Here is a 25,722-nt window from a genome sequence, read left to right on the forward strand (position 1 = left end):
ATTTGGATGTCGCTAAAACAAAGCAGGAAGCTGAATATCCTGTCTCATGGCACTGGGATGGACTTCCTGCTAAAGCCAGTTTCCATGACAAGCTACAGTTGAGGCAAATGGAAATCTATGGATGAGGTACAAGGAATGGAAGAAGTCTGACAAAAAAAATTACTTGAGCACTTGAACATGTATATTTCTATGTTGGAAATTAGTTGGGATTTTTTTCTCTCAATGGGGTGCCATGCTTTGCTGTGGGTTCATGTGTAGTTGGTGCACTCAAAGGTGCTTTTGAGCAAAATGCATCTGCTAAATGGCAACTAATTATAGGGATAGACCCTCGGGACTGCTCAAGTGCAAGATGGTAATATAGCACACAACTGTCATCTCTGTAGATTTTTTTGGGCTAGCACTGACAGCTAAAAGGAGCACAAAGCAGATAAAAATCAGCAAAACACTTAAATATGTCCATTTCCAGACTGCACTCACCCATATACCAGCAGGTTTTTTTCCACTCTGAAGCACTCACTGCGGGGGTACCCCTGGGTTCGGTCCTGAGGCCTCCTTGGTTTCTGAATAGGTTTATCCTCAGAGTCACTCTCAAGCTCTGAATACTCCATCAAGTCATCCTCTTTCATGGAACTGTAGTGACGAGTTTGCTTCCGGACCCGAGGAGTGTCAATCACCAGATTATTCTGACAAGTAACACAAGGGTTAGAACGATCCCTCGAGAATTAAATAAGCAGAAAAGGATTCTGCATGTTCAGCACCTTTAGCTCAATTGCATGGTAGCATTATAATATAGATGACCACTAGACTGCAGAACGGAAGACCTCTGTTCAAGGGCACATGCAAAAAGTACTGTGATAAAGCACTTTTATTTAGACATAACATGACGCTTCCCTTCAAGCAGATATAAGCTGCTTAGCGCCTCCAATTCTCCAGAGTGCAAAGAACAGTGGTAATTACAGAAAATGCTTCCCGTGGCCAAGTTTAAACAATTTAGCCTTAGCTCAATTACGGCTACATTCCACGCACTGTTAGCCTGGGGAAATCAGCCTCATTAATTATGCCCAGATAGCATATTTATGAGGAGTGACACCACGGAGTGTGGTGGAAACTACCCAGATTTGGATTCACACCATCTTCAGTTATCAATTGTCAGAGAGAATTATGACTATGATACCTGTCAAAAGCTGCTAATGCATGACCCTGGCATTAATGAAACAATGAATAATAGTCAGCCGTAAGTGCTCTGCACAATTACACAAGAGAGAAGTGCTATAGATTAGTGCCTCAATTCATGCAGCATCTCCTGCGAGACACGGCACAAGAGAGCTCCTTTTTCTCTGTTAAGTCACAGCTTACCCTGCCATTGATCGCATCCAGGTCCAGCTCTGCTTTTTTTGCCCATTTCTGCCAGAAATCTGGGTCCTCCAGAGAAATGTCGGTTCTGTTCCCAGCGGACACAAAACTTGCCTGGTAAGGGAAAAAAATTATATAAATGGTCAGATCAGAGACACTTACCCTTTAGGTTGCTCTATTTTAGGAGCAAGATTAAATGGGGAGTATGCTTCTATAAAGCCAATTATGCAATAACATTGATGAATGGGTCAATTTTTTGGGTTAAAATCATTAATACAACAGCCAAGGGGGAGGGTGATGTCTTCACCTTAGCAAATGTTGAGCCTTTGCCTTCTGATTCAATTGTAATGGTCTGTGTACGTCTCTGCAAAATCTGATCAATGTCTTCTTCACAGAACTTGGATCCCTCATCCTCCTCTTCCATTAGAGCTCCATATGCTCCTTTACGCAGGAGATCCTCAATCTCCTTTTTAGAGAGCTGCTGAACCTAAAATAAAGAGAGAGGAATGTATTCATTTCACAAAATACAAATCTCAATAAATTTGACTTTTTCATCTTGGGTATTTTACAGGGTGGACAAATTTAGGCACATGGTAAAAAGGAAAATAAGTCTCAGGGCACAGGAATTAGAGGTCTTTCCACTGACTGCCAACATGTGCAAAGTATGTTTGATTAATGAACCATCTGGAATACGGTTTCAGTGAAACACCACAAAATGGTGGCGCTGTGTGCAGTTCATACCCCATTGGCAGCATTCTCCCTGCCGCTCATGGACTGAAGCACAGCCTTGTCCAGTCCTAACTTCAAGCTGGCCTTGTCAAACATCTCTCTTTCGTAGGAGTTTCTGGTGATCAGGCGGTAAATCTTCACAGACTTGCTCTGTCCTATCCTGTGGCATCGAGCTTGTGCCTGGAGGCAACAGCACAAACCGGTCACATACACCGCCTTTGAGGACTCAAACACTATAAAGCACTAAGGTTGCACAATGTGATAGAGTATTTTCAATTGAATCTAGCTGAAATGCAGTCATAAGATTATAAAAAAAAGAACATTTAAAAAAAAAAAAAAAAAAGTTCCACTGAAAGTCCAGCACAATTTTACTTCCAACTGCAATAATGTGATCATGAAACTAGCATGCTTACCTGCAGGTCATTTTGAGGGTTCCAGTCAGAATCAAATATAATACATGTATCAGCTGCAGTTAGGTTAATACCCAAGCCACCAGCCCTTGTGCACAGCAGGAATACAAAGCGGTCAGAGTCTGGTCGAGAGAAGCGGTCAATAGCTGCCTGGCGGAGATTCCCTCGAACTCTGCCATCTATACGCTCATATGGATACCTACAATGAAGGAAATAGGCCGTAGGTTAACTATAAACATCTATTTGCTAATATCCTTTACAATGATAGTCAGGTCCAAGTCTTTCTTCATGGCAAACATTGATTTGCAGTAATACAAATGTTAAAAAATAAATAAAAACCCATGAAAAAACAACAACACTTGTTCTTATTAAGTATATGTTAAACTACGGCTTATTATTAAAAGTATTTATCTAAATTAGCTAGTGCTGTAAGGATCCTACCGTCTCTGGATGAGGTAGTCCTCCAGGATGTCCAGACAGCGCACCATCTGGGAAAAGATGAGCACACGGTGACCCCCAGCCTTCAGTTTGGGGAGCAGCTTGTCGATCAGCACCAGTTTTCCTGCAGCCTGGATCATGGCCTGGAGGTGAAACTCTGGTTGGTCTAAAGGATGAGTCTCCCTGAACTCCTCCATTATCTTCTCTTCAGCTCCTACAGAGAGAAAAGACAAAACTTTCAGTCTGCAAATGTTTCTATAAACAATCAGCTGTACTGAAGTATAAAACCTTAGCAAACAAAGCTAATTTAGAATTTATTTTTTACATTTGTGCCACTTGCTCACCATTGATGAGGTAGGGGTGATTGCAGCACTTTCTCAGCTCCATCATGGTGTTCAGCAGGTTGGGAACATTGGATCCTCCTCCACCTCCGCTGCCTCCGCCTGCTCCACTCTTGGACAGAAAGGCAAAGTTCTTCTCCAAGATGGCACGGTAGTATTTCTTCTGCACATTGGTTAGCTCCACTTCAATGATAGTTTCCTCTTTTGGTGCAAGATTTTTCTCTACATCCTCCTTCAGTCGGCGTAGCATCATAGGCTTCAAAATTCCTTGCAGCTTTTGCACCTGAACCCATAGTGTTATCATTACATCCAGGTATACTTCACAGATTGATTGCAATGATTTAAAGAGCAGCTAATATTCCATACCTGCTCTTCTGTCTTAAGATCTCCAAACTCCTGCATGAAGGTGGACTCCGAAGGAAACCTATCTGGCTCCAGGAAATTGAGAAGACTGAAAAGCTCCTCCACTGTGTTTTGCAGTGGAGTCCCTGTCAGCAGGACTTTGTGTTCCTATAGAACATAGAAGAGTCTCATTAAGCGACATGAACAAAATTCAATTCATCTACAACTTTTCCTTCCCGTTTCCAGTCTAGTAAATACATTTTGGAATATCAAATGTAGAATGATTAATGGACTTTGTCAAAAAAACATAATAATTTCAGATATTTCTAGGATTTTACCAGGACGGTGTAAATGTCACATTCAGTAAATACTTAAGTGTAAGCTTGACCTAGGTTATAGCAGATTATTTTCTGGCACTAACCATGTCCATCATCTTTAAGCCCTCAAGCAGCTTGCAGTTCCTATTCTTGAGCCTATGAGCCTCATCAATAATCACGCAGCGCCATGGCACATTTCGTAGCTCAGGGCAGTCTGTCAGGATCATCTCAAATGTGGTGATGACGGCATGGAATTTGTAGGCTCCCTTTATTATACGTCCCTGCAGGAAGAGAGAAATTTCTTATGATAAACAACCCTACGAATATAGTCCAGCAGAAATATTGTGAAACATTATCTTCTACAACTCAAATGAGAAAATAAATCAATGCATATAAAATGACAAAGGAATTATTTACCTGTGTGTCCCTGTAGTACATCTCGTAGGCCTGAATGGTCTTTCGGCTGGCCTGGCTACCATGATAGACCACTACGTTTAGCTCCGTCCATGTCCTGAACTCCCTCTCCCAGTTGGGAATAGTGGAAAGAGGAGCAATCACAAGAAAAGGACCGTGGATTCCCTTCAGGTATATCTCATAGAGGAATGTGATGGATTGGATTGTTTTACCAAGTCCCATTTCATCAGCTAAAATGCAGTTTCGTCTGAGGAAAAAAAAAAAAAAAAAAAAACAACAACTCAAATTCAAAGCATCTTAACACTTAAATAGTATCAAAAACCATGGTTTAGCACACATATGTGCAAGCGGTGCGGCTGGACAGCTGGGTAATTGCATACATACGTGTTGTACCAGTTGAAGAGCAGCCAGTTGACTCCCTCCAGCTGGTATTCCCTGAGCGCATTGGCGTTTTTATATTCTCTGGAACTCTCGGATTTCTGCCAGTCGCTGGTGGGAGGTCGCTCCTGTTTCAAATAAAACAATTCCCGTTAGTGGTTTCTGTGCAACCGCAAGAACGTGGCCCTCTCCCCTCACTAGCTCAGCACTCCAAAGAGAAAATAAAGAGAAGGCTAGAAGAGTGCCAGCTCTTACCACGCGCTTCAGCTGCGGCTCACGCGCCATCACTCTCTCAAACTCCTCAATCTTCACTTGGTCTATGTCAGCTTTTAACTCCCACGTGCTGTCCTCATAAGGCAAGGAGCACCACTTTACCAGGTACAAAGTCACAAGCTGTAGGAACACACAACACAACTTATCTAAACGATGGTTCTCAAATTTTTTCTAAATTTTCTGGGGGCGGTGTGACTGACATCTTCATAGCTGCAACAGAGTAAGAGCTTCAATCAAGGTAACCCATGTTGTTTTGAGAGACAGATGGTTTGAGAACGATTGAAGTGGATTGATGATAGAGAGAAGTCATACCTCTCCATTTTCATCTGTGCTTTCAGACACATCCAGAACCCTGTCCACCTCCACATAATCTGGGTTGAAGGGCTCATCATCCATCTGTCAATAAGAGTGTGATTGATTGGTTAGATGGAGCACTGCAGAATGCCAATTACACTGGTGCTTGAGCCGCAACTACTACAAGCCTCTAAATGAGAATCTACCAGGTGGAATATTTTCAGAGCTTTTATGATGTGGGTGGCATATACCTCTCTGGGAAAACCCCACCTGGTTTTGATAGACTGAAAAGCCCTTTCAAATGTAGTGTGGAATTGCACAGCACAAATGAAATTCTCGGAATACATTTCAGTGCAGCTGCTTGAATTACTTTAACTTGAAGTTAACTGAGCAGCATGTGCTGTGAGATTGCGTGTAAAAGAGATAAGGGCTTGAAGTGAGGCGTTTTATTGCCTTAGCATGGATGAGATTGTTCAAAACGGCACCATAATACCAGCACAACACCACTGCTGAGCATACATACTGCCACCATTATCAGTGAAAGCCATAAAACAGGAGTAGAAAGAACAGAATAATAAAAAAAGACAAAATGGTGGATGACAAAGAAAATGGAGGGTCAATTCTAACCTCAGTTACGAAGGTACTAAGGGCCTGTTTAGCCCTGAACCTCTTGATCTTCTGCTGGATTCTCTTATCCTTCTCCAGCTCTTCAATGTCTGCCCAGCGACAATGCAAGTAAGAGCTGAAAAAAAAAACAAGACAATTAAATTTACTTATTGAATGAACTTAGAAAAAATAACATTAAATAAGTTGCTTATGTCAGATAAACAAGACTAAGCATGTTTAAGCAAGTTTAATCTATGCTTTGGATTAAAGCATGTCTATTTGACATGATGAGAAAACCCAATGACCTTTAGCTTAGTTTGCAAAAACTGACAAATGAGATCAACAATTGTTTTCTATTTGCATGCTACACAGTCAGATTAGACAATAGTTTTAATGCAATACTCACAAGCCCTTGAATTTGACGTAAAACTCTTCGACTTCTATCTCTTCACCAGACGCCAACTGTAAAATAAGCAGAAACATTAATTAGTTGTTTGAAAAGGGTGCATTTATACCATGCTTGGAGCGTTCAAATAACTAGTTAGCGTAATTTTGATCCATCACAACATCAGAAGCGTAAACCATTTCCTGTGAAAAACAACTCTGCATTTTGGCATTGCTCTGAAATTTAATGCCCCAGGACAAAAGCAATGACAAGACAGACTGGGTGGGGATGAAAAAAAAAAAAAGCAAGAGCAATCCTCCTCCTATTCTCTTTCTCCAGCTAGTAGTACGCTGTGCGGCTGAGTCATGAATCACTTCAGCTCTTCTACCACACACAGCCCCATTCACAGGGAGCTGACCCAGGGCCTGGCTTCCTGCCAAAACCACAGCGCTACGGCAGACGCCAAACCTACCATTTCCTCGGGCGGGAGCCCATTTGCAGCTGTGCTACTAAGAGCCATGCACGGCGTATTATTTTTGGCCAGGCTTTGTTTTGTGGAGCGGTTTCAAAGGAGTAACATTGTGCGCTGCCACGGCCTGCAACTAAGGATCTGAGATTTATCACGCTGAGAGACAGTTTATTCTTACACGGCTTCATCTCAAGACCTTGCAACGGCTTTACTCTGAACTGGCCATGGCCTTTCCTGGATTAATACTACCACTGTCATGCTGAAGACAATATCAGCCCACTCAGGCATCGTCCTGGCAATCACAGGGTCTGGGGCAGGATTTGAGACAGCTGTTAGGTGTAATCTGCCTTGATCCAGCAGACAGCAGCGGTTTAAACTGGTGTGAGAGGCTTTCAGCGGCTCAGCTCACCTCTTTCTTTCCCATTCGCATCCCCATGATCTTCTCCACCACAGGACCTTCCGCATCCGGCAACTCCTACAGCACACAGGGGAATGAAGGACACAGAGTCAGTGTGAGAACATCCATCATGCATAACAAACAGCAGGTTACATCAGCAGTTTTCCAGCTCTACTGTGGGGACTGTTAATCAGCTATCAGCACAATTATAAACAATTTTACACACACACACACAACCATAAGTCCTCGTGATATTGACCTGCTGCTCAGATGTAGTTGGAGACTTTGGTCCTGCAGAATCATCTCCATCGTCGTCATCTGAAATTCTAAATTCAAGATCTTCAGTATATCGCTTCCTCTTCACCTGCCGACTAGATCGTCTCTTCTGTAGTCAAGCACACACACATACACCCAAATTACACAATGGCAAAAATGCAAAAGTATATTCATTGAGGTCTTACAAGGCAATTACTTTAGAGAAAGATAAAAAATGGCAATGACGATATTTTTGAACAGTATGCACAACTAACTCAAGGAAATTTTACTGCAATGTTAAAAAAAAATAATTGTGATATAATTTTACATGAAACATGTTTCGTATAGAGGTGTGAAAACTTGCAGTAGGTATACTAATTGCTAGGTAAATAACAACCAAAGAAATTACAACATATTCTGATAATATCTGCAAGACTTTTAGGCCCAATCCCATTTCTACCTCTTAGCCCTTCCCCTACCCCTCGTTTTGCGTGTTGATGTCAAGGCGTAAAGTAACAATAATGTTATTTTCATGTGTTTAGATGGATGAAAATGGCCACGGTGTAAATGCACAGTACAGTTAAAAATCTTAAAAACAGAATTTAGATTGGGCCTTAGTCATAGTGTTACAAAGTCTAAATGTTTGCACTTTGACAGTTTTTGTGCCTGAAATATTTATTTTTATCAAAAAGTATCTACTTTAGCGCAATCATTACAAATGCTTTTTAAAAATAGAATTTCTCTACTGAAATTATATCACAATAGTCAGCAACAATATCTAATTTTCCCAGTATCGTGCAGCCCTAAAAAGAAGACATTAATACATCAGCATTATCAGTCAATCTCTAAGTATTGCTTTAGGCCTAAGAGAAACCCATATTAGTTGATCGACAAAGACAATAAAAATGCTTACACTGTAAGAATCTGATTACAAGCAAGTTTACCTGAACACCATCATCATCTTCCTCCTCTGGTGACTGTGGTGGTGTTTTCTCCACATCAGAGGTGACTGAGGGCTCTCTCTTACGCTTTGCCTCTTTCTTGGTGCTGTTACCGGACTCAGAGTCAGACTTTTTAGCACTGTGGGTGAACAGGGGGGTTTGGTTAATGCAACAGCAAATAAACCACAGATTTGTGTGGGGCAAAAGTAAAACCATTACTCTGATTAGTTTAGAAAAGAACATGATGTCAAGCACAAGAATTTAAAGATGCAATAGGTGTTGGTCTTTTTTGTTATGCTGGTCTCTCTACATCCTGATATCAGTCATTAAATTGCAAGAATATTCTGTGATTTTCTTCAGATCTGTGGACCAAAAAAAAAAAAAAAAAAAAAAAAAAAAAAAAAAAAAAAAAAGTTCATCCAATCAATGTGCCTATCAAAATATGTAATTATTTAGGATATAAACAGGATACTAAATTATAAAGGCTTACATCATTGTTTTTTTTGTTTGTTCGATTAAAAATGTAGAAATTTAAAGGTAGTAATATATACATTCAATAAAATATAAAACACTTAAAGGTGCAGTAGGTGATTGTCTCCAGAATTTTTTTTGCTGTGCTGTTTGAAAGTGTCTTCACATTCCAATAGTACTGATTAAAGTAAATGATCTAAATGTGTTATGTTTTTTTTATATATATATATTCTGGGTAAGGCATAAAACTAAAAAAAATGAATTTATCATTCAATTAAAATAATGTCGGGCCGACATCTCCCATAATTCCGAAAATTAGTTCAAACTGTCTGTCAGCAAACTCAGATTTGAGCTACTGTGCACCTGTTTGTACGCAGCTCTGCCGTTTGTGCATACACGTGATGCGCGTTCATGGGAGAGAGAGGGGTAAAAACAAGCTAAATCAAAACTTTTTTAAAATCCTGAATCAATATTGGAGATACTTTTGCACGCTGGAGGAAGGACGACACCATGGCTGAAATATTTCTCTTAGACAGATTATGTTATGTTTTAAAACTCTTTTAGTGATGCAGAGCTGATGTAGATTGAGTGTTATGAATGGGCTATATGCACAGAAGGCTTCCGGCGATAGATTGATGTGATTATTTTCAGTTTTATAAGAGACCGTTTACAGTAGTGATAATGTAGATTTTATTTTAAGTTTAAAAACAAAACATGGGTAAATAGGGCTGCATGATTAATCGAAAAAAGGTCACAATCTCGATTCGACCCTACACACGATCTTAATTCAGCTTTTCTATGATTTAGCCAATTATATTTTTAAGGTCAGGAGAGAAGCAAGGCAGTCGCACAAGTCTTCACAGCAAGATTGAAACCTTCAAATGGTATTAAAAGTGTTACATACTGTATTTATAAGGTATAATTCACCCAAAAATGTAATTTCTGTCTTTATGTAATGATGTATAATGATGTATTCGCGGCCGCGAAATCACAGGTAAGCTGACCGTGAGCTGTTTGTTTACTTCCGAGAATGAGCGTGTGCACGACAATGACACCTACTTTACTGAACAAAACCTGCTTAGGCTGTGTATAACAGGTAATGATGTTGTAAATAATGTTCAGTTTGTTGCGCAGAGCGATCCTTTGAGGGCCGTGCGGAAGGTTTGATTTGGATGTGTGTGTTGTTTCTCACAGTGACAGCAGCCATGAGCCGCACTCGGAAGTGAAAGTGAAACCGAAACCGGTGCGCACATCATTTAAATGATCGTATCGCATTTTAGAGTTATGATTACGACAAGTATTTGATGTTTTTTTCTTTCATAGCGAACACAAAGTGTTGTGCATGAAAATAAATGTTTACTGTGTCAGTATAACAACCCTAGCCTATAAATAATGTTGAATATACTGCAAGAAGGAATCTGATAATTATGATAAATCCAATATGGGAAACAGCCACTAGATGCCGCTAGTTTCAGGCAGCGGCCATTTTGGAATGAAAATTCTTATAGAACAACAACATATAAGTCTGTAAAATAAACTATTAAAAGTGCTGATGATTGTGATAGCAAGTGTTGTATTGCCATCTTTCATTTGCCATATTTTTTCTGATATTTCTCATTTGCCGCATATGTTAATTTAATGATGCTAATATATCACATTATTCAAATCTAAAATGCTTTGACAATACTGTAAATGTCATTCCAATATAGCAACTTTAGAGAGAGAGAGAGAGAGAGAGAGAGAGAGAGAGAGAGAGAGAGAGAGAGAGAGAACTCTGTCAGTGGGTGCACATGGCTCCTAAATAGCATAAAAGTAAGAGAAATAGTGGATTTCTATTATTTTAACAGCCTTTTTTTAAAATAACATTAACCCACTGAAAAGAAAAGGTGTATAAGTGTCATTATAAATACAAATCAAGTAAAAAAAAATTACATAATTTTTTCCTCGCATATAGTTGACCATTTATGTGCTGTGGGAAGTATATTTTATTTTAAACCTGCGCTAAGCCCTGCACACTGAGGTAATCTCACGAGGAAATGTAACTTTTACGTTTTTTTCAGTTTAGTGGCTATTTTGTTCAGTTGTATGAAAACATACTACCATTTACACCACTAACACCCCCCAAACCCACGTCTAACCCCCCATTTTACTTTCAAGATTGCAACTCTCAAGATACTGTTAGTTATGTTTCTTTCTGCATCCCCATAATGTGTAATACTGTGCTAATCAATAATGAAAAATTATTACCGTAAACAATGTATTTAGTGACACCAAATAAACAATTGTCTAATATGAAACGATACACTTTCTATGCAAGTAATGTGCATTTAAAGCGCATTTATCGTGTATGGTCTAACACCTAAAGCGCTTCACAATCATGAGAGGGGGGTCTCTCTACACTACCACCAGTGTGCAGTATTCACTTGGATGATGCGACGGCAGCCACAAGACAATGGCGCAAGTGCATTTACCACACACCAGGTATTGGTGGAGTGAAGAGACAGAGATACAGCCAATTCTATGAATAGGGATGATTGGGAGGCCATGATCCTAAGGGCCGATAGAGGGAATATGGCCAGGACACCAGGGTTACACCCCTACTCTTTATGAGAAATGTCATATGGTTTTTTTAATGACCACACAGTGTCAAGACCTCGGTTTAACATCTCATCCGAAAGACAGCGCTCACTGAGAGTGTAGTGTCCCCTTCACTATACAGGGGCATTGGGACCCACACAGACCACAGGTTGAGCACCCCTGCTGGTCTCCCTAACACCACTTCCAACAGCAACCTAGTTTTTCTGTGGTCTCCCATCTGGGTACTGACCAGGCTCTGCCCTGTTAGCTTCAGTAAGTAATCGGTCTTAGGCTGCAGGGTAAGGCAGAACTTCTGTCTATAAAAACACACTTGCACAATAACTAGAAAATTGCAGTTTAAAGCTATTTCGGCGGAATGTCTCAAATCCCAAGACACATGTCATGTGTATCTATAAGTGCATATTTGTATCTTTAAATTTCTCTTTTCATTTTACCTGCTGGTTTTTGCTTTAATGTCTTTCCCTTCTTAAGTGTGGTTACCAAAATAAAAAAATAAAAATCGAGGGAATGAGAGAAGGAAGAGCTAGTTAACTCCACTTCCAGCACAGAGTCGCGCGCTCTCTCCTTGCCACAGATTACACAATGCCCTGGAGGCTCTCGCGCTCACTCGCTCTGGGGCCCCCCTCTCTTTTCATTCGCACGCCAAGAGCAATCAAATCGCCCTGGTAACCGGCGGTCACGTGACCCGCACCTGTTCCTCTGGCTGGACGCCACTGGCTAAAGCCATCTGCTTGCCTCAGTCAGAGTCTCTCTCTCCAACACTCCTCAAGCACCTGCAGCCGCACCACTCTATGGCTTTGGATTTCATACTGTCACTGCTCAGCAAACACAGCCAGAAAGGAGAGCGGAGGGAAAAAAAAGGGAAAAAAAAAAATCACATACAAAAGGAAGAAAGAAAAAAAAGACAGGAGGGGGGAAAAAGCCACGAGGGCAAGAAGAACGCTCAGTTCAGGGGGAGGGATGACAGCCTTCCTTTAGATGGCTGACCTTTACGAATCATAAAAGCCAAAGAGCTGCTATAGGATGCAGGACATGCACTGTAGATTCAGATGAACGGGCAAGTGGGGTGGGCCATGGCGTGTGTAGTCTTTGAGACAAGCTGGCAGAGAGGGAGAGAGAGGGGCTAATTGGCATTAGCAGGGGGAGGACGCAGGCCCCGCTGCACGTTTGTATGAGCCACAGTACTCCAGTGCTGACACTCAGGAGGAGGAGAGAGGGCCAGGGGGTTAATGGGACACCTGCCGTCGCCAGTGAGATGACTCATCTTCAGCTGGACCCCCCCACACGTTGCTTGCTCTAACAGCAGCTGCTCACACGTACACACATGACTGTTTACCCTCAACAGCTCTTTTGCAGCATCACACAGGCGTAAACGTAAACACACGTACATAAACAAGGACATAAAACACAGAACAAACATGCTACAACAAGTTAAAGGCAAACAAAAACAGGAGTCTGCATTCTCTACAGAGCACCAGCTAATTAAGAACAAAAAAAGACAAAACAGGGTCACCTTTTTTAAAATTGGGACATGCCCCCAACACACCCTGTTAGTCAAAGTGACTGGAATCAAAAGAGGTGGCATGATTAAATTTGCACTTAAACATGCCTAAACTAGGGGAGGGGAAATGCCTGAGTGGCGAACTGTGAGGGAGAACGTGTGGAAAGAGGATATGAGTGGGTGAGTTGAGATATATGAGAAAAGGAACACAAACTGTGCCGTGGAGTATGAGAGAGAGAGAGAGAGAGAGAGAGAGAGACAGAGACAGCAGAAGGATCGCTAGCATGCGAGCATGTGATAATAGGTGGAAAAGGACAGTGTAGGCATGCAATAGCGTGTGAAAGTGTTAGAGGCCCAGCCGAGGAGATACACAGGAAGAAAGACAGGGGGAAGACAACAGTGTCAGGTCTTGTGTTCTATGGCACGTTTCCACTGAGTGGTATAGTACGGTTCCACGAATCGCACCATTTTTTGTTCACCAAAATGCGGAGCTAGACACGCAGCCGATTGCTATTGGTTTACAGAGATACGTCATTCGCTCCCGCAACAAGCCAGAATGAAAAGAAAGAAGCTGCCATGTTTTAAATACACAGCCGAGACATTATACCGTAATAATATACATATAATAACGAGCCATGGTCGACCTGAGCTCAAACAAACCTCGCCTTGATGTTTGATGAACAGCCACAACGCCAAAAATAACAAAATCTGCTTTTCCCTGCTGTTGTTTTACGACCCCATCTTAAAAGTGTGAGCGGTTTCACTTTGTCCATAGAGCTCGCGAATGCGTCTATATTTGAAATAACAAACTTTGAGTTCATATTAATAAAGTGCTCGTGATCATTAAAGTGCTCTGATATCCGATCCAGCCAGAAAGGGACAAACGCAAGAGTGAAGCCAGAAAAAACAGCAGCAAATGATGCATCTGCAACCTAAAACATGAAAAACTGCCATGTTAAACTATTAACATCACCTTTTATGCTGTTATAAACTCAGAATGAAGGAACTACTTTCTAACAAGAGGCAACACGTGCTGCTAAAAATTTAAGACACAGATGAGAGGTTTGCACTTACTGTGGGCTAAATTTAGTGTTGTTTTTGAACCTAAATAAGGACTAAATCTCTGATGTGTGTAGTTTTTCTGCGAGTGTAACATATCGCAGACTGTAATTTATCAATTCTATATAATTCGCAGACGTTACAGTAGGCCATTTCGTACTATCATTGATCTGCAGTGAATGTTCATAGAAAAGTTAGTAATAAACATTTATAAAGAAGTATTTATGCGTATAAAGCATCTGTTTTGTGAGAAGTGCTTCTCATATAGTATGTGAACGTACAGCATTTTCTCGAGCGGAAGTGGCGTTGACCAAAACTTCCTGTCATACACCCCGCCCACCAAAATAGTACCATTGGTACCCTTTAGCAGTGGAAATGCAAGCAATTTAATTACTCTGAATCACTGAGAAGGCTGGTTGATTATATGAAGTGCAGCCATACGCAACATAAAAACCCTAAAAATCCTTTTTAGGAGCTAAAATTGTCAAGAAGCAGTTTAAACCACTTAAAAAATTTTTTTTTTTTAAATGCAGAGTCAAAACAGGTCTTTTATGCACCCAGCACTGGATGTGGCTCTTTGTTTTAGCAAGAGAGGCTTTGATGGAAGTGAGTACCACCAGCAATGCGAGCTTGTCCCCCAGTGGCTGCGCATTCACCGTTCAGCACACTTCTTGAATCCATTTTCTGCACCTTCACACTCGCTCACTCTTTTGAGGCAGTGGCCTGTCTGATCACCAAAGCAGTAAACACAAGTCGGCACAGGAACTAAGGCCTGCCAGCCTTGCAAGTATAAAAAAAAAATAAACGGGGATGACAAAGTGAGCTACTTGGCCCTTTCCTTCTGTTGTGCCATCCACCTCTCCGCACTTTGTCTTTGAGGTTCAATGTCACACAGAATCCAACTTTCTTTTTTTTTCTCAACTGGAGCCTGGAGGGGAGACAAGGCGCAGTGTTTGTTTGAGGACAAATAAGCAAGCAGTCTGGCATAAAGGTGTTGTAGTACAACTCGCAAGCGAACAGGCATGCTGGTCCCGCAAGCAAAGAGCTTTGAGTACACACACTGCAGCACTTCCTATGCAACCGCGACTGTTGTGGTTTTTTGTATCTGAGTGCACAGGATGTAGCTAAGATAATCTGTGAAAGAAAGACTCCACTCCGACATGAAATGAAAATCAAAGGGCAGATGGAACTGCCCACCCAGGTTAGGGCGTTATGCAGTTAGAAAACAACCCCACCGCCTAAAACGGGGGCTTTGCTATAGTTGCTTGGGAACCTGCCAATAAACTGAAGGTGAGAGGTGTGCATTTGCAATGCAAAATAGTCTTCTCGTGGGGGGAAAGATCCACATGCAGTGCAGCACTGAGGAGGGATCTTTCTGAAGTGTTTGATGCCTGTGTGTGTATATGGAAAACAAACCTGGGCACACAGATGCTCACATTTTACCCTGGGTGCGGCTAGAGAATGACTATTTATAGTTGTACTTTCTTTGTCAGATAAGAGCGTAAACAGATATGAGGCCAAAACTTTTAATGTCCAACCTAGTTTCCTGTACTCCACTTGCATGATCAAAATGGGCAACCAAACAAGTAAAGCATGAAGAGCTGATCAGACAAACAACTTTAGATGGGGGGAAGAAATGAATGACACTCATAAAATCAGGAACGTGCTATTTGTAGCCCACTTTGAGAAATGGGGTCACAGTTTAAAAACTATCCACAGGGGCTCACCAATGCCACACATCCAGCACTGTAGCAGATTTGGTCAAATTCAGGCCGGCATGATTAATGAGACATCATTGTGGACCAACTAGCATTAGGTGCCATTTTGAATGGAGACATCCCCCTTCTCCTTTCCAAACACACATGCGTCCCTCCTCCCCTTCAGATGACCTACTGCTCTGGCACTGTGCTGCAGATGCGCTGCTGAGTGCTTGCATTGGCCCGGCCCTTTTCCTCTGGATGAAAGAGATGCGGCGATGGAGTGACGGGGCTTCGGCTGAGTGGGGGTGGAGGAGGTGGTTATGGGGGAAGGCTGACACATTCCTCAGCCAGATCATATTACTACCTCAGCTAGAAGAAAAATGGCCATGCAGCCCTTCTACTCTGCATATCCAGGATGGATGCTTTTTTCTTTCTTATTATGAGGTGAATGGGAATGTGACTGAGGGTGGCATAGGAACAAAAAAAAAATTAAAATAGTAGGACATTTACATGTGATAAGCACCCATGTATTCATAAGACAGATGGATGTTGTGTGGCTATGACAATGGATGATTTTCAGAAACTGACTCCTGACTATTTTGCAAAACAAGTGACCATCAAAAATGAGATGCATTGACAAGCCACTTCAAGTTTAGGTAACAGCAAAGGTTTCCTCAGAAAGGCGTCAAGTTTGTGGTTTAGCGCTTGCAAGTTCAAAGAAAAAAGAAAAAAAAAAGAAAAGAAAAAAAGTTCAACATCTATACAGTTTGAAGACAATATCAAGTTCTCAGTGTCTCAAATGCAATAATACACAACAACTCTGACACTTCTGTACTGAATGAACTCTGATATGGTACACCAGCTTGTGTCAAACCAAGCAAAATCACCTGTACTAAACAGATCTAGAGTTCTATGAACCAGAAGAGCATAAGGATTCTGACTGCACATGTATCATCTAAACAAAAAAAATAGAAATAGTCCTGTAAACAGTCATTCAAATTTAACACTATGCAAAACTGCAACATATACACATATATATATACATATATATATATATATATATATATATATATACACACACACACACACACACACACACACATACATACATATATATATATATATATATATATATATATATATATATATATATATATATATATATATATATATATATATATATATATATATATATACACACACACATATACATATATATATATATATATATATATATATATATATATATATACACACACACACACATATATATATATATATATATATATATATATATATATATATATATATATATATATATATACATATATACATACATACACATACATACATATATACATATATATATATAAATATATACATATATATATAAAAAACTCGTTTATACTCTACACGTACCTGGGCTTTTTGGAGCTCTTAGGCTTCGGCGTGGCAGTCTTCACTTTTTTCTCCTTAGGTTCCTTGGGTTCTTTGGGTGTCTTGGGAGTCTTCGGAGTTTTGGGAGTCTTGGGCTCTTTCGGTTCCTTGGGCTCCTTCTCCTTTGGTTTCTTTTTACTCTTTTTCTCAGCTGGCTTCTCCACAGGAGTGATAAGGGAGTCTCCCTCATTCATCAGAGCAGTCACCTCTCCTCCAGCCTCACTGCTAATGTTATTACACTCCTGGCCTTCACTCACCTTGGCTTTCTTCTTTTTCTTCTTTTTTGGCTTGAGCTCGCTCTCCTTCTGCTGTAGGTCACAGTTGGCTGGTTGGAGGTTTGGGCCCATGGCAGGTGTCTTACTAGATGTTATAATCTCCAGGGAAGGGTCTGGTGGAGAATGCTGCAATTGAGAGAGAGAGAGAAAAGGGGAATTGTACATTTAAATAATAACTAAGAAATATAATAAAACGTAGATGTATTTATCTCCCTAGTCAAGTAAGATAAAGTGGGGGAATTGAATAAAACTATCTTTAACATACTCAAACAGCTATCCCTGTTGCTGTTGACCCTCAAGGCGTGCCATGTTACTACTAGGTCTGAATCCATTTGCTCCCGTTAGTGCCAGTGATAACTGTAGCTCGGCAGAATTACCGCAGCAACGATTTTGCCTCTATCATAGCTGTTATCTCCATTTCACTCTCCATTCATGGCAAAGACAGACTGACAGGAAACATGTTGGCAGCTGTGCTAAGCGTCCAGCTTCCCAGAGTCCCAACAGCAGATGGGACTGAGGCATTCTGACACTAATAAATTATATCTATACTTCATGAATGCCTCTGTTTTAGATGTCAGCAAATTCAATGCAATATGCTAAAGCTTTCAAAGGGCATATACATGTGCAGAAAAAAACTGGCCTGGTGAAAGCGGTTTCCCCCTTGACAACACAGAAAAGAATATGGTGTATGGATTCTATAATCCATCTGTTGGTTCTAGTCTAGAGTAGGGTTGTAACGGTATGAATTTTTCACGGTATGATAATCGTCTAAAACAATACCACGGTTTGACGGTTTCGCGGTATACGGTATGTTACAAATGTTACAAAATAATAGAACAGTGAAGCAAATTTGACTTTTTCCAAATAATATATTTTTAGTTACTATAAACAACACCACTTACAATGAACAAATAAAAAATTAAGAAAATAATAAATAATGTGTCAAAGTCCAAATAAAGTCCAAATAAACATGGTGCAAATCCTCAGTAAAAAATAGATAAATAGTAAATATTTACTATACTATAAATAGTTACATAACGAAACTAGATTCAATATGGAACATCCTTAGGTTTTATGTGCCAGCATGGATATGGTTGTCTGTGGATATGGATTTGGATATGGTTGTCTGCAATGCAGATAAACAGCTGCATCTTCATTTGCGTCTTTTGAAAACAGCAAGAGCAGCAGTTCGTCTTTGCTGTGTCACTGTTTTGTCATGTTTCTGTGCTGCTGTGCATGCAAAAGTACTTAGTATGAGAATTATTTCATGCAAAACTTTTTTTTTTGCCGTTTTATTTAGCCGCGCATAAATGTATGCCTATCTCTCATTCAGTGTTGTTCAAAAAGCTTGGTCCACAAACAAAAGCGAAACCTATGCTTATTGGTTGTGATATAGCGAGTTTGAACCAATCTGGGCATGGAGGAGGGACAATGCATCAATGTATCATGTCTGATTTGTCCGGAGACACAGTGATGAGCGTTTCTTTGTCAAATCAGCGTTGTCAAATGTTGATGACGTAACCGCACTGATTCCGGAGCCTCTGAAAGTCCAATGTTATGTGATACGGCACTGGAAAGCTGAGATTCTCTTCTTTATGCCAATCTTTGAATTGTATGAATCGGATCAGCGGATCAAAAGTTATTAAACATTTAAGAGCAATACTTATTTTTAGCCGCGGGTGGCTGTCTCGGTCTTTAAGGGTTAAAACCGTTGATATGCAATTGTTCATGGTATGATAATCGTGCACGTTCAAATCATGGTAAACCGTCATACCGGTATATTGTTACAACCCTAGTCTAGAGTTTTATTACATAACACGCTTTACTTTAAAACAAAAGACTTTGCAAACCACATCAATGTGGTGATAAAATGCATATTTCCTGTAAACAACGGCATGAAAAATAAGAGTGCACAGTGCATGCAAACAGTGGCAAGGTCACAGAAAATGCCCAACACCCAGCGCAATGATGGTCATTAGAGCAGCTGGAACAGCGAGTGTTCTGTCGTTGCTTTAACGGATAAATGTCTCTCCTCTTGCCAAGCCTACCCAATAATCAATTGCATGAATGACAATAGGCCTACTGCACGCGCTCTCTGCATTTCTAATTTGACAGCAGCAGTCCAGAATACAATATGTTCAATATAGGATTTCATCTCTCGGAGGGGGAGACTGACGTGTCAGTTAATCTAGCAGGCAAAGTGCTCACTCTGTGAGCTAAATACTCCCTGAAGGAGCACTGCTCTTCAGCTCAGCACGGCAGGCTTTTTGCAGGGCGAACCACTGAGTTAACACCCAATTCATCTGATGAAAAGCTGGCTCCCAGACACAGAAACTAACCCTCGCTAAACTTTATCTTCGAGATTCATTGCTCTCTGCTGCTGAACTTCAGCCTGCTTCTAGCTGAGAGCAAATCTAAATGAGCTACAAATTTATGTCTCTGAAACACCTAAATATTATAAGCTACTTAGTAGCAGCTAACTACTCTAAAGAAAACTCCCACAGAATAAAAACTTGTAGATGCCAAAGGATAGCAAATGCTTCTCAATCCCTGCACCCAAGAAGCCTGAAGTTTTGGTTTAAATTATTTATGCACTTTAAATGTAAACACTAGAACATTTAGACATCTGCCATTTTACTCATTCTGTTTTGAAACTTCCTTTTACAGGATTTTGTTTGCACATTATAGTACACTAAGGTGCAAGTACTGTCCCTTTTGCACTAGAGAGAATGATGACAAGCAACTGCTGTCAGCAGAGAGTTTTAACAGGCTAGCACTTTGTAGACACTGCTAAATAGGAAATTAAGAATTATAAACATGGCTGTACTTGCATTAAGATGCAAGCATTCCCATCTGCACTTCTTAGTTCTCAAAGCCTAATGTGATGCTGTGAGCACTTGCGCTTGGTACCAGTTTGATTAGAGCCACAATGAAGAGTCTGTTCCTTAGATGAAGCCCTGCTCTACTTAAAGGTCACACTCATTTATTTCTCATGAAACCTCTCAATATTCCACAAGTGACACACTTATGGGGTTTTTATAGCATGAGAGGTGAGGGCTGTACTTTGAGCAGTAAAAAGAGGCTGTGTTATCTTTAATAATGGTGTGCAAGAAAGTGAACAACACAGCAGCCTCAAACAAAACTTAGTCTATGAGAATCAAAGCAAGACTTCAGCAATAATTTAAAGTTTTTTACAGAATGCCACGGACAACATTTACATGGACATCAGTAATGGAGTTATTTGCCTTAATTTGAATAAGACAATACTATGATTGAGGTGTTTACATGAGTTGCTTTCTAAATGTTTCTTTCAAGATCCCGTTTTCCATGTTACAGCACATAGATCGATTAATGTCAAAATGACGCTACACTATCAACAATTCCTCTGGACTTTCAAGTAATTTTAAATTTCTACATGTCTGTACTGCACTAAAAAGCATACCCCACATGTCCTAATCAATTTCTGTTTAGTTTGATTATGACTTTAGATAGATTAAGGTAAAAATAAATAAATAAATAAAAAACATGATAGACTTGTATTCAGAGTATTAAAATCAGATTATTGGTATCCATGTAAACACTCAATGCTGGTATCAGAAATGTGACAGAAGAAGCTGATATAATTAGGGGTCTGTGATGTGATGATTTTCGATCGGGGATGGATTAAAACGTCTTCAAAATCTGTTTTAAGGAGTTTCAGAGTATCATGCTAAAAATAGTTATTGTACAACATGACAAATACACATCAAATATCAACTCAGGGGTAGAGTTACACTCACAATACTTTTTCAGGTTGACAAAGGTAAATTATAAATAACTGTTTTGTTCAATCCACTTAAATTGGTTAAAACAATTAAGTTACTTTGTTGTATTGTATTAAGACAACATGAAGAATATGTGGAATATGCACAGACTTCAGCCAGCCAGCCTCAGCCCTTCCAGTGAACTGTCTTTTGAATATAAAATTACCCCATTTGAGGTTAGATTTCTTCAAAAATTAGTGATCTTCACTGCCGCGTAGATATATGACAAAGTGGGTCTCCGACTGGACAAAAAGCATTGCATTTAATCCTGTTTTTCCCTGCCTTGTCTTTAAAATATGACCATTTATTTTAACCCAGTATTTTCAATGGAGTTTTTGCACTAGCCTGTGGATACTGATGGCACTAGCAGTTACATGGTTTTCTCATTTTACGCTTGAACAGCTAAACGAATGCTTAAGTCTGTTTAACTGAATTACAACATCGATGCTGTAAAAGGAACCTTATAAAATTGAAAATAGTCGCATTAAAGTTTAAACGGAAGTTTATCACTGGCTGAAAACACTAGCTGTGCATACACCACATTGTGGAAAGCTCCATTTTTATTTATTTAATGCAATTGTAGTCATGTAGTCTAAACGCCCAAAAACAAGAGTCTAAGAAAGCGGTTACAGCAAGCACATTCATGATATACATTTACAGTGGTGTACATTAAAGGCAAGTAAGAACAAACACAATTGCAAAAAAAACATGATAATGTTGTGGCTCAAGTGTTCCCAAGCTCTTTATCAGCAAAGTATGGATTTTAGAGGTGTGAACCTACACTGGTCTCACGGTTCGGTTACGATTATCATGCCATCGATTCGGTTCGATTCGATATCTCGGTGCATCACGGTGCATTGACCATGCTTTCCATACACAGTGTTGTATTTTAGGGGGTGGCTGTAACAAGCTGTCTGTATAAACACACACACACACACACACACACACACACACTCACACTGTCTCTCACACAAACATAGACAGCAACAAACAAACATGCACGCACGCACGCACGCACGCACACACACATCCTCAAACTTACATCCACAAATGGTCAGTCTCACACACAAGCACACAACCACATACAAATCGGACACACACACACACAGACACATACACTCAAATACCACACCAACACACATGCGCGCACACACACACACTCATAAACAAAGACTTCTACACACACACACGCCAGGCGCGCTTGCTTGCTCGATCGGGAGCGATATCCACTCCTTTTAAAATTACACCAGTTACCGATCGCTCCCGCGGTATATTCAGAAATGTATTCGCATGAAATCTGGTCGGGTCCCGCGACAATGCACAGGTACAGCCGCGGGAATGCATACAGCCGAGAGGAAAAGAGAGGGGAGGAAAAGTCACGCCAGCAGGTGAAATGGGCCACAGTGAGAGAGAGAAAGAAATGGAGTACTTTCATTCCCTCAATCGCAGAGAAATAGGGGCCTCTTCAGCAATTGTCAGTGAAAGACTGTACAGAAATCACACACGCAGTGAAATTATGCACAGTTGGCGTCAGGAGTGTTGTAAATACCCACGCTCACCGGCCTCGCGACGAAGTGCATATGAGGTAAATGACGTCCGTTCATAATAACCGGTTCGGTTCATCGCGGTGCACCTAAAAAACAATTAATTTTGACACCCCTAATGGATTTACTTCACATTACAACCAAAGATGCAGCATTCACAAAGTAAGTTCAGCATACACCAGTGCCAAGCCATCGACAACATCACATCCTCAAAAAAGCTGTTTGCTAACAAGGTGGCAGTTCCAAATACTGGTCTGACATTCACAAGTGTTTTTGGCCATTTTCAAAGACTTGTAAAGCGTTTTTTTTTTTAAATGTGAATGTTTTTTTTTTTTTTTAAAGCAAGAGACATTTTTTTTGGCTACATCTTTGTCATTTAAACAGCCTAAGGGTGTACTCACACTATGCTATTAGAACCGTGCCCAGGCCCATTACCCGGATAGTTTGAGAAGTGCGAGTGTGCTGAATCGGGCTCAGGCAGGGTTTACTTGGCTGGCCCTGGCCTGGTTGGAAGAGGTGGGCCTGAGCGCGGTTCACTTGGGCTTTGGAGTGGTATGTTTGTAGTGCGAGTGCAAAACGCACCAAAGCCCGAAACTGAAAGACTCGACTTTTAAAGAGCCCATATTATGGGTTTTTGAAAATTCCCCTCCATGTAGTGTGTAACACAGCTCTAAGTGAAGTGAAGTATCCAGCTAAGGCTTAAATCTGTAAGAATACAGTGTTTAAAACTGTTGATTCATCTATAAAAGAGTCGACTCATAGTGCTTCAAACGAGTCGCCTTGATACCGACTCATTAGGTGTTTCGCCATGACGTACGAACGAAACCAAGTTATTGACGTGCACGCGCAAACCCGGGAGATTTCAAACCTGAGGCCCCGCCCTCTGACGCAGAAACCCAGACACACACGCACACCCACAAACACCCACAAACACACGCACACAAACATGCCGGTCGATTGAAGTAACACTGCAGATGGACATTATATTGAGTCTCTACCCAAAGATGAAACATCAGCATTATAACCAAGCAGTTGGAAACTTCTGGAAGCTACATGCTACAAAGAATACTTCATCTGAGTTTGTTAAAGGAAGGATCAGTAAAGAGTAACTGATGGACGTCAGGATGGGTTTCTTCCATTTCTCAAGTGTAAGTACGTGCGGTTAAAGTTGTTGCCTCGTTTACTCTAGCTTGCAAATGTATTTAGTTGTGATTTGTTACTTGTAACCGCGTGTACTGTATCAGGTTAACTGGATATATTATCTTATCGCGTGCAAAGTCACGTTAAAAACGCAACGCGTGCTGTTTGTTTATGGAGCTCCGTACTAGAGTTCTGCTCCCGCGATTTATTCGGAAATTTATTCCCGCGCCGCAGAAATCTGGCGCGGGGACAGCCGCGGGAATAAATTTCCGAATAAATCGCGGGAGCGGTCGGTAACGGGTTTAATTTGGGACGGGAGCGGGCTGTCTAGCAATATCACGGATATTGCTATGCGAATTAGAAAGAGAGAGTCTGCGTGGTGCTTGTGTGTGTGTTAGTGCGCACGCGCGCGTATGAGAGAGAGAGAGAGAGAGAGAGAGAGAGAGAGAGAGAGAGAGAGAGAGAGAGAGAGAGAGAGAGAGAGAGAGAGAGAGAGAGAGAGAGAGAGAGAGAGAGAGAGAGAGAGAGAGAGAGAGAGAGAGAGAGAGAGAGAGAGAGAGAGAGAGAGAGAGCGAACGAACGAACGAACGAACGAGCTTTGGACAGCTTGGCTGTCTGGACTGTATACTGGGTGATATTTGGTTGTGTTCTCCGCTCTAGCGGGACCGGGCGCGGCGGGCAGAAAACGGAGCGGGTTCTCAGGCTAAAACCTGGCGGGTGCGGGCGGAAGCGGGAGCGTTGTCATCCGGAGGTGTGTGTGTGTTTTTGTGTGTGTGTGGTATGGCGAGTACACGACTGTCTCCTTCGTTCGGTTATCCGTGGCACTATCCACTCGCCATAGTGTGGCAGCTAAAATCCATGTCTACACTATCGAGCGTGTATGAACTGTGATTACTTTTTAAATTGCTGATTAGCTATTGGCCATTTCCCTCTCTGACTGAAGGCAGTCTACCAATCGCGACAGACTGTCATCGGTCCAATCAGCGCAGATTAGCTCCGCGCTAAGGAGGGGTTTGGGAACAAATGAATCACTGGACGATTCATACAGGAGTCGCTGGGATAATTAGCTAAAAATAAATGCAGATTATAAGACCATGAAAGTGTTTTTTGACCTTGCATGCATATTAGACTGTTGTTGGAGACCCTTACAACCAGGATATGACCCTATTTCATGTATAATATGGGCTCTTTAAGGGACTGTTTCATATGGATTTATTAATCAATATTACTCTTCAATGAACACAAACTGCCGTAGTTTATTAAATATGCAAACCCCTCACTGCACAACAGCCGCGCACCTTTAGCAAACCTCCTCATTCCTGCAGCATGAGGGCTTTATGACTGTTTATGAGCATCAAAAGTAGCGGATCTGTTCGGCGAAATATCTGACTGCGTGTCACCGCATCCCTAAGGACTGTTTGGCGAAATATTTGACTGCATGTCACTGCATATCAAAGGACTTAAACGATTCAACTAAAGAAATCTCCACTGTGCTGAGCGAAAGCGCTTACTGAACAGGGCAGCATCGATGACGCAAGCGTGCCCAGGCACTATTTTAATGTGAGTGCGGGCCGACGGGGGAGACGGGAGGGGGGACAAGCGTGCTTCGGCCCGGTTCGAGGCAACTGTACATAGTACGAGTACGGCCTAAGAATTGTTTTCACTGAGCTGTACAGTTCAGTCCAATCCAGTACAGATAACTGCAATCAGGCTTTCATTTACACTACCAACGGTACACTTGTGACCAACGTAAGTTTCATTCGAAGAAAAATGTCATACTTGTCAACTACATTGCATCTTTTGTGAACTCAAGTTCATTATTCGTCAATTGTGATTGAGAACATTTGGGCTT

The 25,722-nt window shown here is 41.0% G+C and overlaps 1 protein-coding gene across 1 annotated transcript in view; it reads right to left on the minus strand.

Annotated features, from left to right (window-relative positions):
• chd7 (chromodomain helicase DNA binding protein 7) overlaps positions 1–25,722 on the minus strand; it is a 55,344-nt gene that overhangs the window by 12,572 nt on the left and 17,050 nt on the right. Inside the window, exons 3-21 of the mRNA XM_692864.9 lie at positions 17,091–17,509; positions 8,346–8,481; positions 7,406–7,531; positions 7,159–7,224; positions 6,302–6,357; positions 5,917–6,031; positions 5,308–5,391; positions 4,978–5,115; positions 4,729–4,850; positions 4,348–4,591; positions 4,035–4,211; positions 3,638–3,781; positions 3,275–3,554; positions 2,934–3,144; positions 2,496–2,691; positions 2,095–2,262; positions 1,661–1,840; positions 1,357–1,467; positions 478–683 (exon numbers count right to left, since the gene is read on the minus strand). Of these exons, the coding sequence (XP_697956.4) occupies positions 478–683; positions 1,357–1,467; positions 1,661–1,840; positions 2,095–2,262; positions 2,496–2,691; positions 2,934–3,144; positions 3,275–3,554; positions 3,638–3,781; positions 4,035–4,211; positions 4,348–4,591; positions 4,729–4,850; positions 4,978–5,115; positions 5,308–5,391; positions 5,917–6,031; positions 6,302–6,357; positions 7,159–7,224; positions 7,406–7,531; positions 8,346–8,481; positions 17,091–17,509 (3,179 nt within the window). The remainder of the gene's footprint in view (positions 1–477; positions 684–1,356; positions 1,468–1,660; positions 1,841–2,094; positions 2,263–2,495; positions 2,692–2,933; positions 3,145–3,274; positions 3,555–3,637; positions 3,782–4,034; positions 4,212–4,347; positions 4,592–4,728; positions 4,851–4,977; positions 5,116–5,307; positions 5,392–5,916; positions 6,032–6,301; positions 6,358–7,158; positions 7,225–7,405; positions 7,532–8,345; positions 8,482–17,090; positions 17,510–25,722) is intronic.

The sequence above is a fragment of the Danio rerio genome, chromosome 2 (assembly GCF_049306965.1).
Source record: "Danio rerio strain Tuebingen ecotype United States chromosome 2, GRCz12tu, whole genome shotgun sequence".
Lineage (NCBI taxonomy): Eukaryota > Metazoa > Chordata > Actinopteri > Cypriniformes > Danionidae > Danio > Danio rerio.